This window comes from Mesocricetus auratus, unplaced genomic scaffold (genome assembly GCF_017639785.1).
Source record: "Mesocricetus auratus isolate SY011 unplaced genomic scaffold, BCM_Maur_2.0 Super-Scaffold_100023, whole genome shotgun sequence".
NCBI classification, from domain to species: domain Eukaryota; kingdom Metazoa; phylum Chordata; class Mammalia; order Rodentia; family Cricetidae; genus Mesocricetus; species Mesocricetus auratus.
The window spans coordinates 32,368,696-32,386,931 of record NW_024429204.1 but is presented as its reverse complement, the minus strand read 5'-3'; the positions used below and the strand labels follow the sequence as shown (position 1 = coordinate 32,386,931).

The window sequence follows — 18,236 nt, the reverse complement described above, 5'->3', positions numbered from 1 at the left end:
TGTTATATGGTGCTTGGAATATTCTTTGTATTGTATTCAATTTATGTTGCAAATTTACCTTATACAGTATCTAAACATTGATATATCAAACTCCCAATGATTGTTTACTTCTTTATTTATGTAGGCTCTTGTACTTCTGTTTCCCAGAATCCTCCTTGTCTCCTCATCACATGGTATCTGATTCTGACTATGCTTCCCAGAATCCTCATCTCCTTTCCTGGTCAGTTGGTGTCTTTCTCTGACTACATTTCCCAGAATCCTCATCTCCTCTCCTGGTTACTTGGTGTCTTTCTCTGACTACATTTCCCAGAATCCTCATCTCTCCTGGTCACTTCGTGTCTTTCTCTGACTACATTTCCCAGAACCCTTCTGGTCTCTTAGTCACTTGGTATCTTACTCTGACTACATTTCCCAGATTCCCCTTCATCCCTAGTCACAGGGTGTTTGAGTCTGACTACATTCCCCAGAATCCTCTTCGTATGCTAGACACACACTGTGGGGCAGGGCCCTTCAGACTGATGGCTAAAAGCTGGGTTTTGAAGCGAAACTGGAGCTATTGGAATTGTGTGATGTGCTGTCCTTGAGCGCAAGCTGGAAAACCACAACCAGGTCAGCAGGGGTCACTGTCTTCAGATGGGGAGAGGCAAATGGGGAGGTGCTGGAGCTTTTGTGATAGGTATTCTCTGGATCTGAGTGAGAAGATGCAGTCGCATTCTCTGTCCTGTGAGGTTGCATCCAGTCCTTGAAATGCCATGGATCTAGAGGCAGGTCTCTCAATACCTGTGGGCTGAGCCTGCTCTGAGCATTGGGAACAAGGACTGTGTGTAGAAACATATTTACAGGCAACTTCAGATGTTATTTGTGCACCCATGGAAAGCAGTTTACCAAACTTCAAGAAGCCTTCTTGAGGTTCAGCACTTTACATTTAAATTTTAGCTATAAGGTTCATTTAATGTTAATTTGGTAGATGTTGTAAAAGGCATCTCATGTGTTGGGTAGCACCCCACTGCTAAGCTGTGATGTAGAAAAGTAAAATTGGTAATACAAAGGATTTAAAAATGTTTAGGAAATGGTAAGTCTCACAAAGTATACTTTAGTTGATTGAGGACAGCTTCTGAAACACCCAAAGCTAAGTATATGCTAAGCAGTCCTGTTAGAAATTAGGATGCTAGGATACACATTTGTTTACCAGGATTCTCTAGACATTTGGATCAAAACCATTGCAAATTAGCCACCCTTGATTTACAAGTAGCCATGAGGCCTATTCCCATATCAAAGAACAAGCTGCTCAAGGAGGCAACCTTATGGCCTGGTGTACCATAAAGTTCCCATTTTCTTCTTGAAAAAACTATAGTTCTGCCAGGTGGGCAATAGGACATCAGGTGACAACTATTTGAAAAGTAAAACATTGTTGTCTTAAGGACTTGCCTAACCAAGCTAACTTTCATTTAGGCCCTCAGGCAGCAGGGAGGAATATTCCTTAGTATAGACAGTAAGAGTCTGGGACTTTGGCTTTGTGACTTTTCCCTAAGGAGGGCCTGATGTATTGAAAATAAAACAGAGAGCCTAATCTAATATCAGGATTTTCTTGAGAGTGGTCTGGAGCAAAGCCTTTGTGGAGAGGTGGCTTTAGATGCAGAAAACCAAACACTTCCCACTACATGGGGATTGGTTGTCATTCCCAAGGCCACTGTCGTGTTAGTCAGTAATGATCTTGACATGCCCTGTGCTCTCCTTGTGCAGCACTGTTTGATTAGCCTCCTCCCTGAGTTTGTCCTATTGCATGATAGTTTCTACTGACTTCATAGAATTGACCCATTTTCTTCCATTTCCCCCTGAAAGTAGTATAAAAAATGCTGTTCTTAAGAAGCTTACTTGTCCAAGACCTCCCCATCCCAAATTTTGTGTCTTCTACAATCCACATTTTCTATATTTCTCATCCCTGGCCACCTTCACCTCAGGATCCTGTCAGTGAAGACGTTTTTGCTGTTGCAGGTCTCTTATGTACTTAAGAAATAATTCCAGAGTATTTTTGCTGTGTATGGCTCTCATCTGCCCAAGCAGCTTGACATACTGTCTCCTGTCTCTATTTAAATCATTCAAAGTGCAATTTGAAATATGAAACTAAAAGACACTTAAGGATGACAGCATATGTGAAATGTAAAAGGTGTCTAGGCTGCCTCCTCTTTGAGTATTCGCTAGAGATGAGTGCATGTTATCGTTAAATGTATTCATGCTTTACTGATACACTAACTATGTGAAGTGATTTCTTCCTGGTAAGATGTATTAATGCTAGGACAGCTTCATTTCCATTGTGTTAGAAAATTTTTACTGAGGCAAACTCCCTTATGTTGACTCAGGTGGCCTTGATTCCAGTCTGTTGCTCTATGGGTCAATGACTTTGCTCTCTTCTTCTCTACACCTGCAAAATTCTTAAATGAATATAGCACCTCAGATATTAAAATTGTTGATTTCAGTTATGTGGTTGACTATCAAATGCTGTCCCAGGAAAAGGATTCCCATGGGGGAGCATTTCTTCTGCCTGCAGACCATAATAGGAGGAATGTTTACATTGCAGGAGGATTCAGGGTAGGCAACAAGCTGCTGGAGTCACCATTATGAAAAAGGACCTGCTCGATGTTGTGTTAATGACACTGTAATTTCCCAGCATGTTTGATTCATTGCATGTGAATAAACACAAACCAGATCATGTGGGTGTAGAATTTGAGAAGGTTATCTTGAGCCATTGAATATTGAATTTGCATTTGGGTAACTGTCCTGTGCAGGTATGTTTTATCCTATCAGTAGTTGGAGGGGCAACAGCAGAAGAGTTTAAGTGTCCTTCTGAGTTCATTTTATTGGAGTTGTGAAGTCTGTATATGTAATCTGTAAGCACAAAGATCATGGGTAGCTGGGTAACATTGGTTATATCACCTCAGTGTTTGAAAGTCAGGTCATTGACTGTAACTATGTGTCAGATTAAAGAGCTCAGTAGCCAACATATGCATCTGGGCAAGTTCAATCTATCTCTTATTAATGAATGTAGTGATACTTTGTTTGTAATCTAACAAATATTTCTTGCCTGAAGATTAGATTGCAGAGCTAAGTCACTAATTAACTACACACCTGGTTAAGTGCTAAGCCACTAGTTAGCCACAGATACAGGAGATCAAATAATCAAGGCGGGAGGGGAAAGGAGGGAAAACAGTGTGAGGACTCAGTCTGAGCATTCTGTCTGAGGTGTTGTAGAGGCAGCAGTTAGTCTGAGGAGGCAGTGTGAGGACAGGTTTGCATCTTTGGTCTCAGCCTTAGTAGAGATAAGAACACTAGTGGCTGGCCACTCTGCTTCTGTGATCCTTCAGTGTTCACATCCTGACAGCTGACTCTGAGTTTTTATTATTAAGATCTATTAGAGCCAGGTGTTTGTGGTGCATGCCTTTAGTCGCAGCACTGGCAGAGGCAAGCGGATCTCTGTGAGTTCAAGGCCAGTCTGGTCTACAGAGCCAGTTCCAGGACACCCTCCAAAACAATACAGAGAAACCCTGTCTCGAAAAACCAAAAAATAGTCTATTAGAGCTTGTGCTGAAAATGATATTCTCTCTAGGGAAGTGCTCTGTTTTCACATTCAATATAGCTAAGTTTTTCTAGTATTAGAAATACATTATATTCATTTTTAAAAAACATTTATTGGTATCGTTTTTAATGTTTTGTTTAAATATATTACTGCTTTTATCTCTATTTGTTTTGGTTCTCCACTGTTTCTAGGTTTTTACTAGTTTCATTCCTTTTTTCTAAAGTGGTGTTGATTATTGATTTCTGTGTAGAGCAAAGCCTACTATATCTCAGACTTGCCTCATGCTGTGTCATTGAGAATTGCTTTGAACACCTATTCCTGCTTCTCCTCTCCAGGCCTGGGAAGACAATCATGTGCCTCCTTCCTGTCTGGGCCTGGACTGGTCAGTTAATGAGTGAACTCCAAACTGATTTTTAGTGGGGACATATAAATGTAGAGGGACCTGTGTGAGAGTTGTGTTCATCGACCACCTTTGAAACTGCTGGAATCACAGTGCACAAAGGGAGAGGCAGGATGGAGGTTGAGTTTTCTTTTTCAACAGTAGTTGAGATTAGCAATGTGGAATCTGCTAATAATTCAAGATATTCCCTAATTATCCAGATTGGCCATTTTCTGGAATTCACAAATGAGGACAATCAAAAATCTTGGATAAAGGACACATCTTAACATGAAAACTTTGCTTACATTAGTTCAACCAAATAGATCTGTGTAAACTCTTGTGGCCTGCCTAACAGGACTTTTATTTTTCTGGGTGTAGATATACAGTGAGAGAAAAGGTTTGTGTGCTCTAATAGAAATGCCTAGTCTGTGGAGCACATGGCCATAAAGCTCTTTTCAACTTTTAAACATATCTACTTCATATCTATATTCTCTTTATTGTCCCCAAGCCTTTCCATGACTCCATGGTGTTTTCTAATTAATGGATAGTTTTACTTAAACAACAGTTACAGTGTAACAACTGTTACTGTTTGAATGTGACATGCATTTGGCTGCAGATATGAGTTCAAGGGTTGGAAGCATTGAACACTGAGTGTATGATGGATTGTGGACACTAAGGAACCTTTGCTTTGCCGCAGTTGCAAGATGTGTTCTAGCAGTGGAAGAATGTCCACTAAAATACAAAGTTTCTTGACTAGGCCCCTGTCTGCTGGGCTGGAAGGGCAGACTCTGAAGGACTCTGGGAAGGCTTAACAATCAGGAGTACTTGTGGCAGTTAGCTTGCAATTCCCTTCCAGCATTCTCCTCCCTTTCTTCTCTAGGGAGTTGTAAGGAAGAACACAAACTATGCCATGATTAGTGCAGGTTGTTCAGAGCAGGTCTGCTGTGCTGCATTTTCTGCTGGAATTTGCACAGACTATGAGAGAGACTATGGTTCTCTTGGTCCATGAGTAGTCCAGGGCAGTTGCCCTTGTCTGAGCCTCCCTGTATATGGATTTCTTGCAGCCCTGGAATGGGAGGAAATGATACTTGTAGCATAATTGTCAAGTGTACATGCACAGGCAGATTGTTTATTGTACAGTGGGAATACGGATTGGAAAACTGACTTTCTGGTTTCTAGAATTTCTGAATATTACATTTGACTTTCAAGTTTGTCTTATAAATATCACAAATAATATTGTAATGTTGTAGAAAGATGTGATATGGATTGTCTTTCAGCAGTATGTGATTAGAATTTTTTGTGTTGTTTTGTTTTTTGATTTTTGTTTTTTCCCAAGACAGGGTTTCTCTGTATTGTTTTGGAGGCTGTCCTGGAACTCACTCTGTAGGCTAGGCTGGCCTTGAACTCACAGAGATCCTCCTGCCTCTGCCTCCCAAGTGCTGGGATTAAAGGAGTGTGACACCAATGCCTGGCATGATTAGAATATTTTTACATTACTACTACCACCAGCCTCAATAATCTGATTCAGTGAAGTTTAGTTCCAGGAGACAAAAGGAATTTCTGGTCTGCAGAGATTTCAAATGTGTGCATTGTGTTTGGCAGGTAATTATGGCATGATCCACATCTTGGTCTAAAATCCAAGTGGCAGGAAGCAGATTTTAAATTATTCTTCCATGCTGCTATTATGATCAGGAATCAGTGGGCTGAGTTTACCTGAAATCACAGGACTCATAAAAGGCTTCAGAGCCAAAGCAAAAAATCTGCTAATTTTGCAGAGAGAGCTCTAGAGCATGGGGCTTCTGTCTTTGGAAGAAATATCTGTAGCTTAAATGTCAGAAACAACAGTTTTAGGGTCACTTTGAGATAATTTAATTGAAGTTTTGAAGTCTGTATTTTTTTAATGTCTATACACATAGATTCATAGGTAGTTGGATACCATTGGAATTGATAACAGTTTTCCTGACTAAGTTTCTTTGCTTCTTTGGTCTAAAAGTTGACAATATTTTCTGGCCTCTATTCTTGGATTTTTCTCTCCATCCTATTTATTCATTGACAAATATTGTATACATTTTGATTGTTGTAACCTTCTAAGTATAGAAGTCATATAATATCAATGGGTGTACTATGTGTTCATAATCCCATTGAACATTTGGAGTAGTTCCAGTGTGAATGTAGTTCTTTCTAATTGAAATTTTTTTGTGTGTGAATACATTTGTAATCAGCATTTTGTGATAAATTGTTGGACATTGTCATTGGATGCAGTCATTTTATGCTGCAAAGTTACCATATACAACATCTTAATTCTGATGGATAATGTTCATAAATCTCTTTATGTATTTAGGTTTATTGTTGTTGTTAATCTGTGAAAGAGGTTTGGATCATCAGATAAAACATATTGTGGATCGTGGCATGTGTCTCAGCACATCTTCTTTTTGATGATGACCAGAGTTCAGACACCAACACTCAAGTGGCTCATACTTTTCTGCATTCAATATCCAGTATACAAGGAGAAAACATGCTCTCTCATGCACAAACATATGCAAAATGTAACAATAAACTTCATAAACTGGTAAGTCCTTATGCTGTCAATTCTATTACATTGTTTTGTTTTGTTTTTGGTTTTTCAAGACAGGGTTTCTCTGTATTGTGTTGGAGGCTGTCCTGGAACTCACTCTGTAGACCAGGCTGGTTTGAATTCACAGCCTGCTGCTGCCTCCTGAGTGCTGAGATTAAAAGCATGTGCTACCAACACCTGGCTAATAAATTCTATTACTATCAAACCTTCTACATCACATTTTCACTATGACAAACTACTCTACACTAATTGTAGCACTAACTCTAATAGGTCTTAATATTAAAAGCCTTTAATCAGGTACCATGGTTAATGATGAAAGATCAAAGAATCAGAGTATCCAGTCCCTAGTTCTATACTGAATCCTCAGAAAACTCTGTCCCTAGGAACTTTGAGACTTAAGACAATGAACTTCTCTCTCTCCCCGTCTTATATTGCTCTCTCCTCCCAGTCATATTACTCCTATTTACAATTCCCAACTACTGGGAAAATGGATTGAGCCACCATTACCTGGCTCTGCTTTACATTTAGACTAGATCAATCTGGTGCAGCCCAGGATAGCCTTGAAATAACAGAGATCCATATGCCTCTGCCTACCTAGAGCTGGTATTAAAGGTGTGCCCCACCATGGACAGGCCTCCATGGCTAACTACTGCCTAGTTCCACATTCTGGTTTTCAGGCAAACTTTGCTTTTATATTTGTTTGTGATGTTTTTGTTTTTTGTTTGTTTGTTGCTGTTTTTTGAGACAGGTTTTCTCTGTGTGTCTCTGGAGCCTGGTCTCGAAATCCCTTGATGTCACAAAGATCCACCTGCCTCTGCCTGTCATGTGCTGTGATTAAAGTCATGGACAACCACAGCCTTGCAAGCTTCATTTGTTACCGCACAAACAAAATACCACCACACTTGGAGAAACAGTTGAGAGCTCCACAAAATTAATGCCATATGGATGTTACTGAGGTGATGGGTTTCATCCTTCATTAATGTATTATCAGAATGCTTTTAAATCTCTGCTACCTCCAGCTACAATGCTGTGATTCAGGAAAGTTGAGTTCAATGGATCAAAATGAATTTCTAATCTGCAGAAGTTTCTCAGGTGTGCATGGTGTTGGTGGGTCTATTTAATTTCTATACACATAGAGTCATGTGTAGTGGGATAACATTGTTCAAGATGTCAGTTGACCTGGCTGAGTTTCATTTGATATTTTGATGAAAAGTTGATTACATTTTCCTGCTTTTATTCTTGGGTTTTTATTTCCATCTGCTTATTCTTTTCCGAATATTGTACACTTCTCAATTGCTGTAGATTTGTTCTAAGTATAGAAGTTACACTATGTCCATGTGTATACTATTCATTGTAAACCTCTTTGGAATTCTATCTGTTTGAACTTTGCATATAGCTTTGGAATCAGATATCTTGTTATAAGGTGTTGGGAATTTTCTATGGATTGTTTTCAATTCATGTTGCAAATATAACATAAATGGTATGTTAATATTGAGGCATTCATTTCACAATCATTATTTACTTCTTTATTTATTTGGGCTTTTTTTTATTCTCATTGTCTTTAATGTGTGAAAGTCTTTTACTGTTTCACCTAAAAAGAACTATGGGGTTTGTCAGGTGGCTCAGCACATATTCTTCTTGGGGATGACCTTTGTTCAGATCCTAACACCCAAATTTGGAGGCCCATAATTACCAGATACTCCAGATCTGGGGTATATGACTCCCTCTTCTATGGTTTATCACATGTATACACACAAATTCTATATGCAATACTTTGCAATAAGCTTGTTTTGAAAAGTATTGCTTCTTATAAAGCAATAAGAGCAAAACCAGTGACTTTCAGTGCATAATACAAAACATACACTGTACCTTTTTAAATTTATTTTTTAAAAAATTCAGTTTCATTTTACATACCAACCACAGTTGCCCTCCCTCCTTGTCTCTCACTGTCTAATCTCCTCCTTCCCATCGCCAATCCACTCCTCAGAGGGAGTAAGGCATTCTTTTGGGATTCAACAAAATCTGGCATACCAAGTTGTGGTAGGTCCAAGTCATTCCGTCCTGTGTCAAGTCTGAGCAATGTATGTCACCATAGGAAGGGAGCTCCAAAACCAGTTCATACACCTGGAATGGGTCCTGGTTTCACTGCCAGGAGCCCATCAACAGATCAAGTCACATAGGTGTCACCCACATTCAGAGGGTCTAGTTTGGTGCCATGAAGGTTCCCAGTTTTGAGTGTGTATTCTGTGAGCTCCCACCAATGACAGTATGAGGAGGTGTGGCTTTGTTGGAGTGAGCTTTTCCTTGTTAGAGGAAGTATGTCATTGTGGGGTCAGACATTGTGGTTTCTTATCCTCAGGATGCTGCCCAGTGTCAGTCATTTGACTGTTGTCCCTGAGTCAAGGTGTAAGGACTCTAAACTTTAGTACCACATCTGCCTGCATGCTGCCATGCCCCCTGTCCTGATGATGATTAACTGAAGCTCTGAAATGTTAAGGGAAAAACCTCAATTAAATATCTTCTTTGAAAGATTTGCCATGATTCATAGTGTTTCTTCACAGCAATGAATATTTAACAAACAGAGAAGTTGGTACCAGGGACCGGAGTATTGTTGAGATAGACTGGCCCTATTATACAAGTTTTTTGATGTGTTCTCAGTAATGTTGATCTGATTGCTTGTCTCTCTCTTTATGTCTGTCATTTGTGATTTCTTTCTCAAGGCTACATGCTGTTTAAACAGCCCAGAAATGGTGCTTGTGAATCTCCTAGTCATTTCCTACTTAAGTGACGGTCAAGATAAAAGTGTGGGAAGTACCAGAATTGTCTGACTACCTTGTGAAAGAAGCATACTTTTACAGTGTAAGTATCACACTTTGTTTTTTACTTATGTACGGGTTATTTTAAGATGACCTATGATAATGTGTGTAAAGAGAAGCTTTTTCCTTGAGAGCTTTCCCACCAGCCTGGTTCCAGAGCCACATCAGTCCCAAATAAACACACAGGAGGCTATATTAATTATGAAGCTGTTGGCCATGCTTGTCTCTTACTGGCTAGCTCTGCTTTAAGTAATTACCCCATAATTGTTAATCTAAGTATGTTTCTTACCGGAGAATAGTTCCGGGCTTCCTACCCCATGGTGTTACATGTTGACTCTCTTGTGTTTCTCCTTCCCAGAGTCCTCCTGGACTCCTAGTCCCACCTATCTTGATTCCCTATTGGCCAGACAGTGCTTTATTGACAAATGCACAGGACTTCCCCCAACAGATGTGCACATCGACTTCAGTCAGGAAGAGTGGGCTTCACTGAATCCTTCTCAGAAAAGTGTCTACAAAGATGTGATGCTAAACACCTACATAAACCTCAATGCTGTAGGTAAGACTGAATTTTCCTTCATGATTTAAAATAATGGGACAACTGTTTCATGGTGTTTGATAATCTTCTGTAATTTTAATTGAACAAAGAAAAATTAGGTGAATAACGCATCTTTCTAATGTTTATTTAAGATATTTAAATTTTGTACAATTTACATTAATATACCATGTATTTTCTGGAATTTTATTTTAGGCTACAGTTGGGATGACCATAATTTTGAAGAACTTTGTCAAAATTCTAGAAGAAATAGAAGGTAATTTTCATGGGCAAGTTTATACAAATTTGCCTCTTAAGAAATTTTAATGTTTCCTGGATTGTTTAAAGAAAAGAAACAGTGTAAATCAGCACAGCTTGAAGGATATTAATGATTCTTAATTTCCCACAAAATCATATACCTCAATGTCAGGTAGCTATTCTGTGTTTGCAAGGCCTTCCAGTGGGAAAAACAAAACAAAAAGGAGACAGTGCCTTAACAGATACCAACACTTGCCATAGAGATCTGTGCCATAGAAATAACAATCTGTTTAGTTTAATATCACTAAGGTATTTTAAATGGTATACACATTGATAAGATGATACATATATGTACATGACCTTCAAAGAAAAATAGTCTGTCTTAAAGCTGCCCTTAATCATATATTCATGACTTTGCTATGTATATTTGAAGGGTCAGTTTAAGAGAGTCAAGAAGATTGTTGCAGAGAAGCATTAATTCCTATATCACATATCTGTGAGGAAAAGAAAGTCAAACTGCATGAATTAAATGTGGAAACCTTTTATTTATTACTCTGCCTTTAAGAAGAATATCATTTCCAGCAGGGAAGGGGTAGTCCATATCATTTATCCCAGTGCTCAGAAGGCAGAGGCAGGTGGATTTGTATGACTTGGAGGGACAGCCTTGTGTACAGAGGAAGTTCCAGGACCAGATCCATAGCTACACAGAGAAATCTATGTCAAAAACAAAAACAAAAATGAAAAGACCATTGTAGTACATTGACCTCCATAGAGACAGCAATGGGGCAAGTACAAGTCAGATGGGCATGGGGTGACTTGTGCCTTGTGGAAAAAAATCATCTAAACATGGGCAAAGGAGATCCTAAGAAGCCAATAGGCAAAATGGCCTCATGTGAATTCTTTGCGCAATCATGCTGTGAAGAATGCAAGAAGAAGCACCTGGATGCTTCTGTCAACTTCTCAGAGTTCTTTAAGAAGTGCTCAGAAAGGGGGAAGAGCATGTCTTCTAAAGACAAGGTGAAATTTGAAGATATGGCAAAGGCCAACAAGGCTCATTATAAAAGAGAAATGAAAACTTACATCCCCCCCCCAAGGAGACACCAAAAAGAAGTTCAAGTACCCCATGCACTCAAGAGGCCTCCCTCAGCTTTCTTCTTGTTCTGTTCTGAGTATTGCTTGTCCGTTGGTGATGTTGCAAAGAAACTGGAACAACATTCCTGCAGATGATAAGCAGCCCCATGGAAAGGAGGCTGCCAAGCTGAAGGAGAAGTATGAGAAGGATATTGCTGCTTACAGAGCTCAGGAAAACCTGATGTCATGAAAAGGGGGTTGTCAAGGCAGAAAAGAGCAAGAAAAAGAAGGAAGAGGAAGATGAAGAGGATGATGATGATGAATAAGTTTGTTCTAGCATGGTTTTTTGAAGCATTTAAACACCCCACTTTGAGAAGAGATGTTGAATGTGATGAAGGTTTACAAGTATTTGGTGTTCCAAATTCATTATAAAGATATCAACAAATACAGAGTGCAGAAAACCACTATGAGTATTGTATTGTATGACTTGTTCCATTTATCCTACTACAATATGCCAATATAGTATGACTCACACTATAGGAAAACTTATGAAAGCTCTAAGAATGACAGGGCTCTGAGTTCCTCCAGTTCTTTTCAAATATATGAAAAATCTCATATAAAAAATGCCACAAATTTGGGCCATGAAATAAAGGCTCTGAATATCTATCACAGGTGTCTTCAAAGCCACAAAATACCCTCTCATAAAGGGAAGTATCATGAATGTAAAACATAAGATCTTATTCCTCTTTACAATTAAGCCAAATTATAAAATTAATTTATATAGATACTACATTTCATCAGTATAACACATGTGGTAATGCTTTTACATGTGTCTGTTATCATTTCAGGAATAAAACAAGCCATACAGGAGAGAACCCCTGTGAATACATGAGATTTTTCATATATTAGCATGTGGTAAAGCCTTTTCACATCACTGTAACCACTTAAGTGATAAAAGAACACATACTTGAGAGAGACCCTGTGAGTATGACTTGTGGGGTAAAATATTCATATGTATCACCAGTCATTAAATCATAAAACATCATACTACATAAAAACCATATAAATATAAGCAGTGCGTAAAGTTGTGCACTTTGCATATCACAATAGTATTTGAGTACCTGAGAAAATTCATACTAAATGGAATCTTACTACAAATTATTTGGGAAAATCTTCAACCAACACACATTTGGTTACACAGGATTCTTGAGAGAAAAATACTTGAAAAATGTCAAAATTATGTTCAAGATTATGGTGTCTCTCTTTTGTTTGAACCTGCAAACTCGTATGGAAAAACTATGAATTCATTGATAAGATAACCTTTTTTGATTTCACGCTTTTCCTTAGTTACATAAAAAACCTCATTTGGATCAGTCAATTTCTCTAAATTCAATTTTATGTGCTTGCTTTCTTTTCCATGACCCAATTCATGATGAGGGGAAACTGTTAAGACTTCAAATGCCTTAATACCTGGATTACAGGAATGGCTTCTTACAAGACAAAATGTTCATGTGTGAAAATCTGTTTGGTTAGACACTTGGTTTAGTTTTAATTATGTGATATCAGTGTGTGGGTCTGTGAATGTTCATGCTTGTTCCCAAGAAGGTTAGACAGTTTAGTATTCCTATAGCAGGAACTACAGAAAGTTCTCAAAAATCTGACCTAGGTCCTGCCAATGAATTTGTCACAATTTTCCTCATCTATGTCTCTAGCCCTGTATTTATTTTATATTCATTTGGTTGCAATTTTGCTTGTCCCTATCTCTTACCCTGTACATATTTTAAATACTTTTTGTATCATCTTGATGTCAGGTAATGGGGAATAACCCAGAAAAGAGAAAACCCTATCCATGGAAATGATTTTGTAAAGACTTCATACTTGTCTTTAGTTTCAATAAAAAACTGTTTTATGTGACGCCAGGCTGTCAATGATTTCACCAGACTGTTAGTAAATGATGAATAGGTGTTTAACTGGGAAACAACTTACAGAGATAATCATAAATAGCCACCATGGAATTCCTGATCTAGAAGGCACAGTCCTTACACTTCTAATGCGTTCTGCAACTCGAGAGAGACAGTGTGTGAGAAAGAAAGAAAGAGCCCAACACACTCTTCCATCTTCTGGTCCCATATGCAGAACCAAAGGCACAGCACAGGAGACAACTTCTACTTCCTCAGAAAAGCTGAGGAGAAAGGCTGGCTCCCATGTGACTGAAGGATCTGTTGGAGTCTCTGATTGGCTTGTGATGCCTGAGTGACAAGTCCCAGTCATTAGAAGAGACACAGCACAGTGGTTTAATCTGAGCAAAGCAAAAGAAGACAAAACCAGAAACCATGAGGTTAATCCTTGGTTGGGGACCGATACCACAATCCCCAGGTGTGGGCCCATCAATAATGGGCATTTTAGGGGCTGGAGGAGGTTACTACAGGTAGGGGCCCATCCTTGGCACCTTGAGGATGGGATTTGGAACAGATCTACCAAACATTCCACTCCCTTTGTGTACTTATACCAGCCAGTAGGTCTTCTCTCTAAACAACCAAGACTCACTGGGTGTTGAGATGTCAGTTTAAGTCTGACTTCTTCCTTCTGACATGGGATGGTGTGGGGAGTGGGAGATTCAGGCCTCAGTGGACTCATCTTCAACATGAGGTATAGATAAGGAAGTATTCCCTTAGCTGCCATCCTAAGTACCTCAAGCATCTCTTCCTTGAGTAGGTGGAGAAGGTAGGTTGGGTGAAGCTTCCCCTATAACAGGGAGGTGTAGGTGGGGAGAGGAGTGATGAGAAAAGGGGTCAAGACCAGGCTGAAGAAATGCACAGAAGCAGCTGACCTGAACAAGGTGGAAGTTTATGGAACCCAGACTGGTAGCTGGGAAACCAGCATAGGACTGATACTGACCCCCTCAATGTGGGTGTCATTTTGGAGCACTGGGCAGTCTATAGGGCTTCTGCCAGGGGAAAAAGTATTTCTCCCTAGTGCACAAAGGAATTTGGGAGTCTATTCCAAATAGAACGATACTCTCTCGGCCTAGACACATGGGTGAGGGCTTAGGCCATGACTCAAATGATATGACAGATTTTGAGGACCCACCATAGAAGGCATCACCATTCCTGAGGAGCATATATGTGATGGGATGGGGGATTGGTGCAGGGCATGGGAGGATGGAAAAGAAAGGGAACGAGGATTGATATTTAAAATAAGATTGATTCTAGTTTAAATAAAATTTATAAACTTAAAAAAAGAAGAGGAAAGACAGGGTGGTAAATACCTTAGCTAAAAATTGCTTGTGACATAGCCCTGAAGTCCTGGAGCTTCAGAGATGATTATGAACACTGTCCTAGAGTAGTCACAGTCTATGTGTGTTCTGTGGTCCTCCCAACATACCCCTGTAAATATTTTAACATTGGATGACTTTAAAATCCCTATATTCCTACCTCTAATTCCTAACTACCATGATTACAGGCCACTGCCCCCATGCCTGGCTTAGGGGGCTTCAGCTTCACTTATTGAGGCATTAGAATCATGGGATGAGTAACATGAGGAGTTACACTAGACTATATTAAAATTAGCTTATCTCAGTGACTCTGGTTTCACTATTTGCAGAATAAGGCAGAAATCATCTCAGGTCCTTTGATGAGTTATAACAGATTCAATGATGAGGAAAAATACTATTTTCATAGTTGGAAGGTAGTGGACTTTAAGGCAGAAAGGCTGCATTTGATGGGTACCTGCTTCTGTTACTGGAGTTAGGACCAGAGCCTGTGTCCTGGCTACCCTAAACAGCAAGGTTCACTCCCATATGCTAATGAAGCCAATTAAATAAACCAACTCATCTAGTGACATGTCCTACTATAATGCAGGCACTCTAGAGACAAGATGGACAGATCTCTCTGATATCATAGGATACGCTAGTCTATGTTGTGAGTTCTAGGTAACACAGAAACTCACAGTAATACTATTCTTAACAAGAAGAGAAAAAAAGTAATAGAAAAGGGAGAATGAAATAATTTTTAAAAGTTTAAATCATATTTATTTAGTTTGCCTAATTTGGAATAATAAAGAACATATATGGTATCTGGGCGTTGGTGGCGCACGCCGTTAATCCCAGCACTCGGGAGGCAGAGGCAGGCGGATCTCTGTGAGTTCGAGGCCAGCCTGGTCTACAGAGTGAGTTCCAGGACAGGCTCCAAAGCTACAGAGAAACTCTGTCTTGAAAAAAACAAACAAACAAAAAAAGAACATATATGGTGAATAATACATCCTTGGGGTCCTAAGGGGCCTAGATAGAAGGCAAATACATGCCAAAGTAAGTAATCTAATGAAGCCAAATATTGAATTTTTTCCCATCTCTAAAACACTCCTACATTCTCAGTTCCTATCTATCCTGCAAGCTGTTTAGATATGAAGTAAATGTTTCTTCAATAGAGACATTCTGATTTGGAAGACTCAAGTCTTTTCCTACAATGAGATTCCTAGGGAAATTAGAATTTTGTAAGTCTACAGTTTCACTAGTTGTAGGCTAAAAGTATATCCCATGAAGTTTGTGGGGACAACAGACCTTGGCCACTTCCCCATTAGCCTGTGACCAAGCAGCTCTAAGACAATGTTTACTAAGAACATGTTTACTAAAACAATACAATGCACGGGGCAATAAGTTCCTGAAAAGGGCTTGCCCATGGGAATGCCCTGATTTAGACCTTTTCCAAAGACTGCCTTTTCTGACCCACTCAAGTCAGTCTCTGGTGTCAGAGCAGAACCAGCCAGGGGTGAGGCAGGGAGTAGAAGCTTTTCTGGAGGGAAGCCTTTCTTTGGAAGTTTTCTTGAGCCTTTTTGGGGCCTGCTTAAAGTTTTCTTTACATGTTGATTGATCTCTGTGTCATCAATCCTGACACCCTCCACACATTCTCGGATATAGGCTGCACAGCGGGCACAGCAATTGGAGGTCCCACTGAGATCGTGAAAGCGAGGTAAGTGGACGGGGTTAAGAAATGATGGAGAATAGTTCCGGGAAGCTTGAATCATTACAGTATCAATTAAAAAGGTGACTTAAAGGACATGGGACTACACTTAAGTCTAAAATTCTAAAAGGCTTTCTAAAATCCATAGAACGAGCAAGTCCATGGTTCATTACTGGGAGAAGCTTAAGTGTCCCAGATTGGGAGGAGGTTCACCATGATCTTCATTGACTTTTACAAAAAGAGGGATCTGAGTCCTTGTACCCTACCATATTCTCCTTATGGAGATTAGTGAGGGATGCACATTTGGCAGATAAGTTTCGTCACCGCCAGGTAGTTCAGGCCACAAAAGAGGCTTTTTTAGAGTTACAAGAGACTGAGACTCAAACCTCCTTGAGTTCAGGGGCAGAGAGTGAGGATGAATCATGTGAAGAGACCCTGCCCGAAACTAGAAGCTCCATTGTTAGTGAGCACGAGGAGGAATCTCTTAGCAACAACAAAAAAATGGGTACAGATCTCCGGGAATGACCCAAAAAAGAAGGACTCCAGTCAGAATTGGTTATATCCTTCTCTGTCAGACCTAGAAAATGGAAGTATCTCAGACTCAGACTTGTCAAAAAGGAACGGTTACTTGCTGAGTTTGCAGCCCTTAAAAAATAACTAAAAAGACTTGAATTAAGAAAAGTCAGGACACAGAGAGAAACCCTTCTCCATACTCTGAAAAAAGGGACTCCTCCTATGATATGACCCAGTCCTTCTTGGACCTTGAGGGAAGACGCAAAGGAGGGGTCCAATACTGCCCTGTGGTGGCCCCAGTAATAAAATCTCCAGACCCGAACAATTCTGGGCAGGTCATTCGGCATCATGACCCTTTAAGTTTTAAAGACATAAAACAATTTAAAGAGGCAAATCTAAATTATGGAGCACATGCTACCTTTACACTTTCCTTAATGGAATCTTTTGTATCTATTAACTTGACACCTAGTGATTGGCAGCAGCTTTGCCAAGTGACTCTATCTGGGGGAGATTATTTGATTTGTGGCCCCCCACCTGGCCTAAACAGGAAGGGACAGTGACCCTCCAGGAAATAGGACAGGCTGTGCCACAAAAAAAAGCCTCAGAATTCTAAAGTGGCAAGACACTGAGGGCCATACAGGGCTTTTTCAGCCATATATTTTGTTTGGCCTCCCTATTAACCACTGGGGATGGGACCTCATGAAAGAAATGGGAGTGGTCCTCACCACCCAGGCACCCAAGTCCAAAAGCAGTGCTCCCCAGATGATGCAAGGGATGTGCTGGAGTCTGGGGAGGGGACTAGGTAAACTAGAACAGGGAGAGGTTTGCCTGGTGGCATCCTTCCCTTTGGATACAAGGGTTCTGGGGGATTGGAAGGGTTTTGTTCATTTTTGATGAGGGTCACTGTTGCACTGCCTGCCCCCATACCCATCACATGGCTATCACATGATCTGGTATGGGTGGAACAGTGGCCCTTACCAGGGGAGAAACTTTGGGCAGCTCACCAGCTAGTTCAAGATCAAATGGAGATGGGTCATTTGGTCCCTTCCATGTCCCCCTGGAATACCCTGATATTTGTAATAAAAAAATCTTCAGGGAAATGGAGGTTCCTACAAGATCTGAGGGCCGTGAATGTGACTATGCAGCCTATGGGGGAGCTCGAGCCTGGCTTTCCGGTGCCTGTGGCCATTCCTAGAGACTGGTATTGGATTGTCATTGATTTGAAGGATTGCTTCTTTTCTATTCCCTTGCATTCTCAAGATAGTCCTCGGTTTGCCTTTAGCCTTCCTGCGATTAACGTTAGGGAGCCTTGCTGTTCTCTTCCAATGGGTGGTGCTCCCCCAAGGGATGGCTAACAGTCCAACTATATGCCAGATTTATGTAGCTGCATGTTTAGATCCCCTCAGATGTAAGTTCCCTGATCTTTACATTATCCAATACATGGATGATATTCTTTTGGCTTCGGCCAAAGAAAGACCATGTTACATAGCTTTTGCAAAGCTACAGGAGCTTCTGCAGGCCCGTGGATTTATTTTGGTTCCTGAAAATATCTAAAAGAGA

General features: G+C 40.1%; 1 protein-coding gene across 1 annotated transcript; it reads left to right on the top strand.

Moving 5' to 3' along the window:
* The first annotated feature begins 460 nt into the window (after positions 1–460).
* Positions 461–13,119, top strand: LOC121133664 (high mobility group protein B1-like). Its single transcript, XM_040730562.1, has 5 exons — positions 461–609; positions 6,295–6,522; positions 9,249–9,387; positions 9,703–9,900; positions 10,093–13,119. The coding sequence occupies exon 5, from the start codon at positions 10,915–10,917 to the stop codon at positions 11,359–11,361; it is 447 nt and encodes a 148-aa protein (XP_040586496.1). The 5' UTR covers positions 461–609; positions 6,295–6,522; positions 9,249–9,387; positions 9,703–9,900; positions 10,093–10,914; the 3' UTR covers positions 11,362–13,119.
* Positions 13,120–18,236: the final 5,117 nt, after the last annotated feature.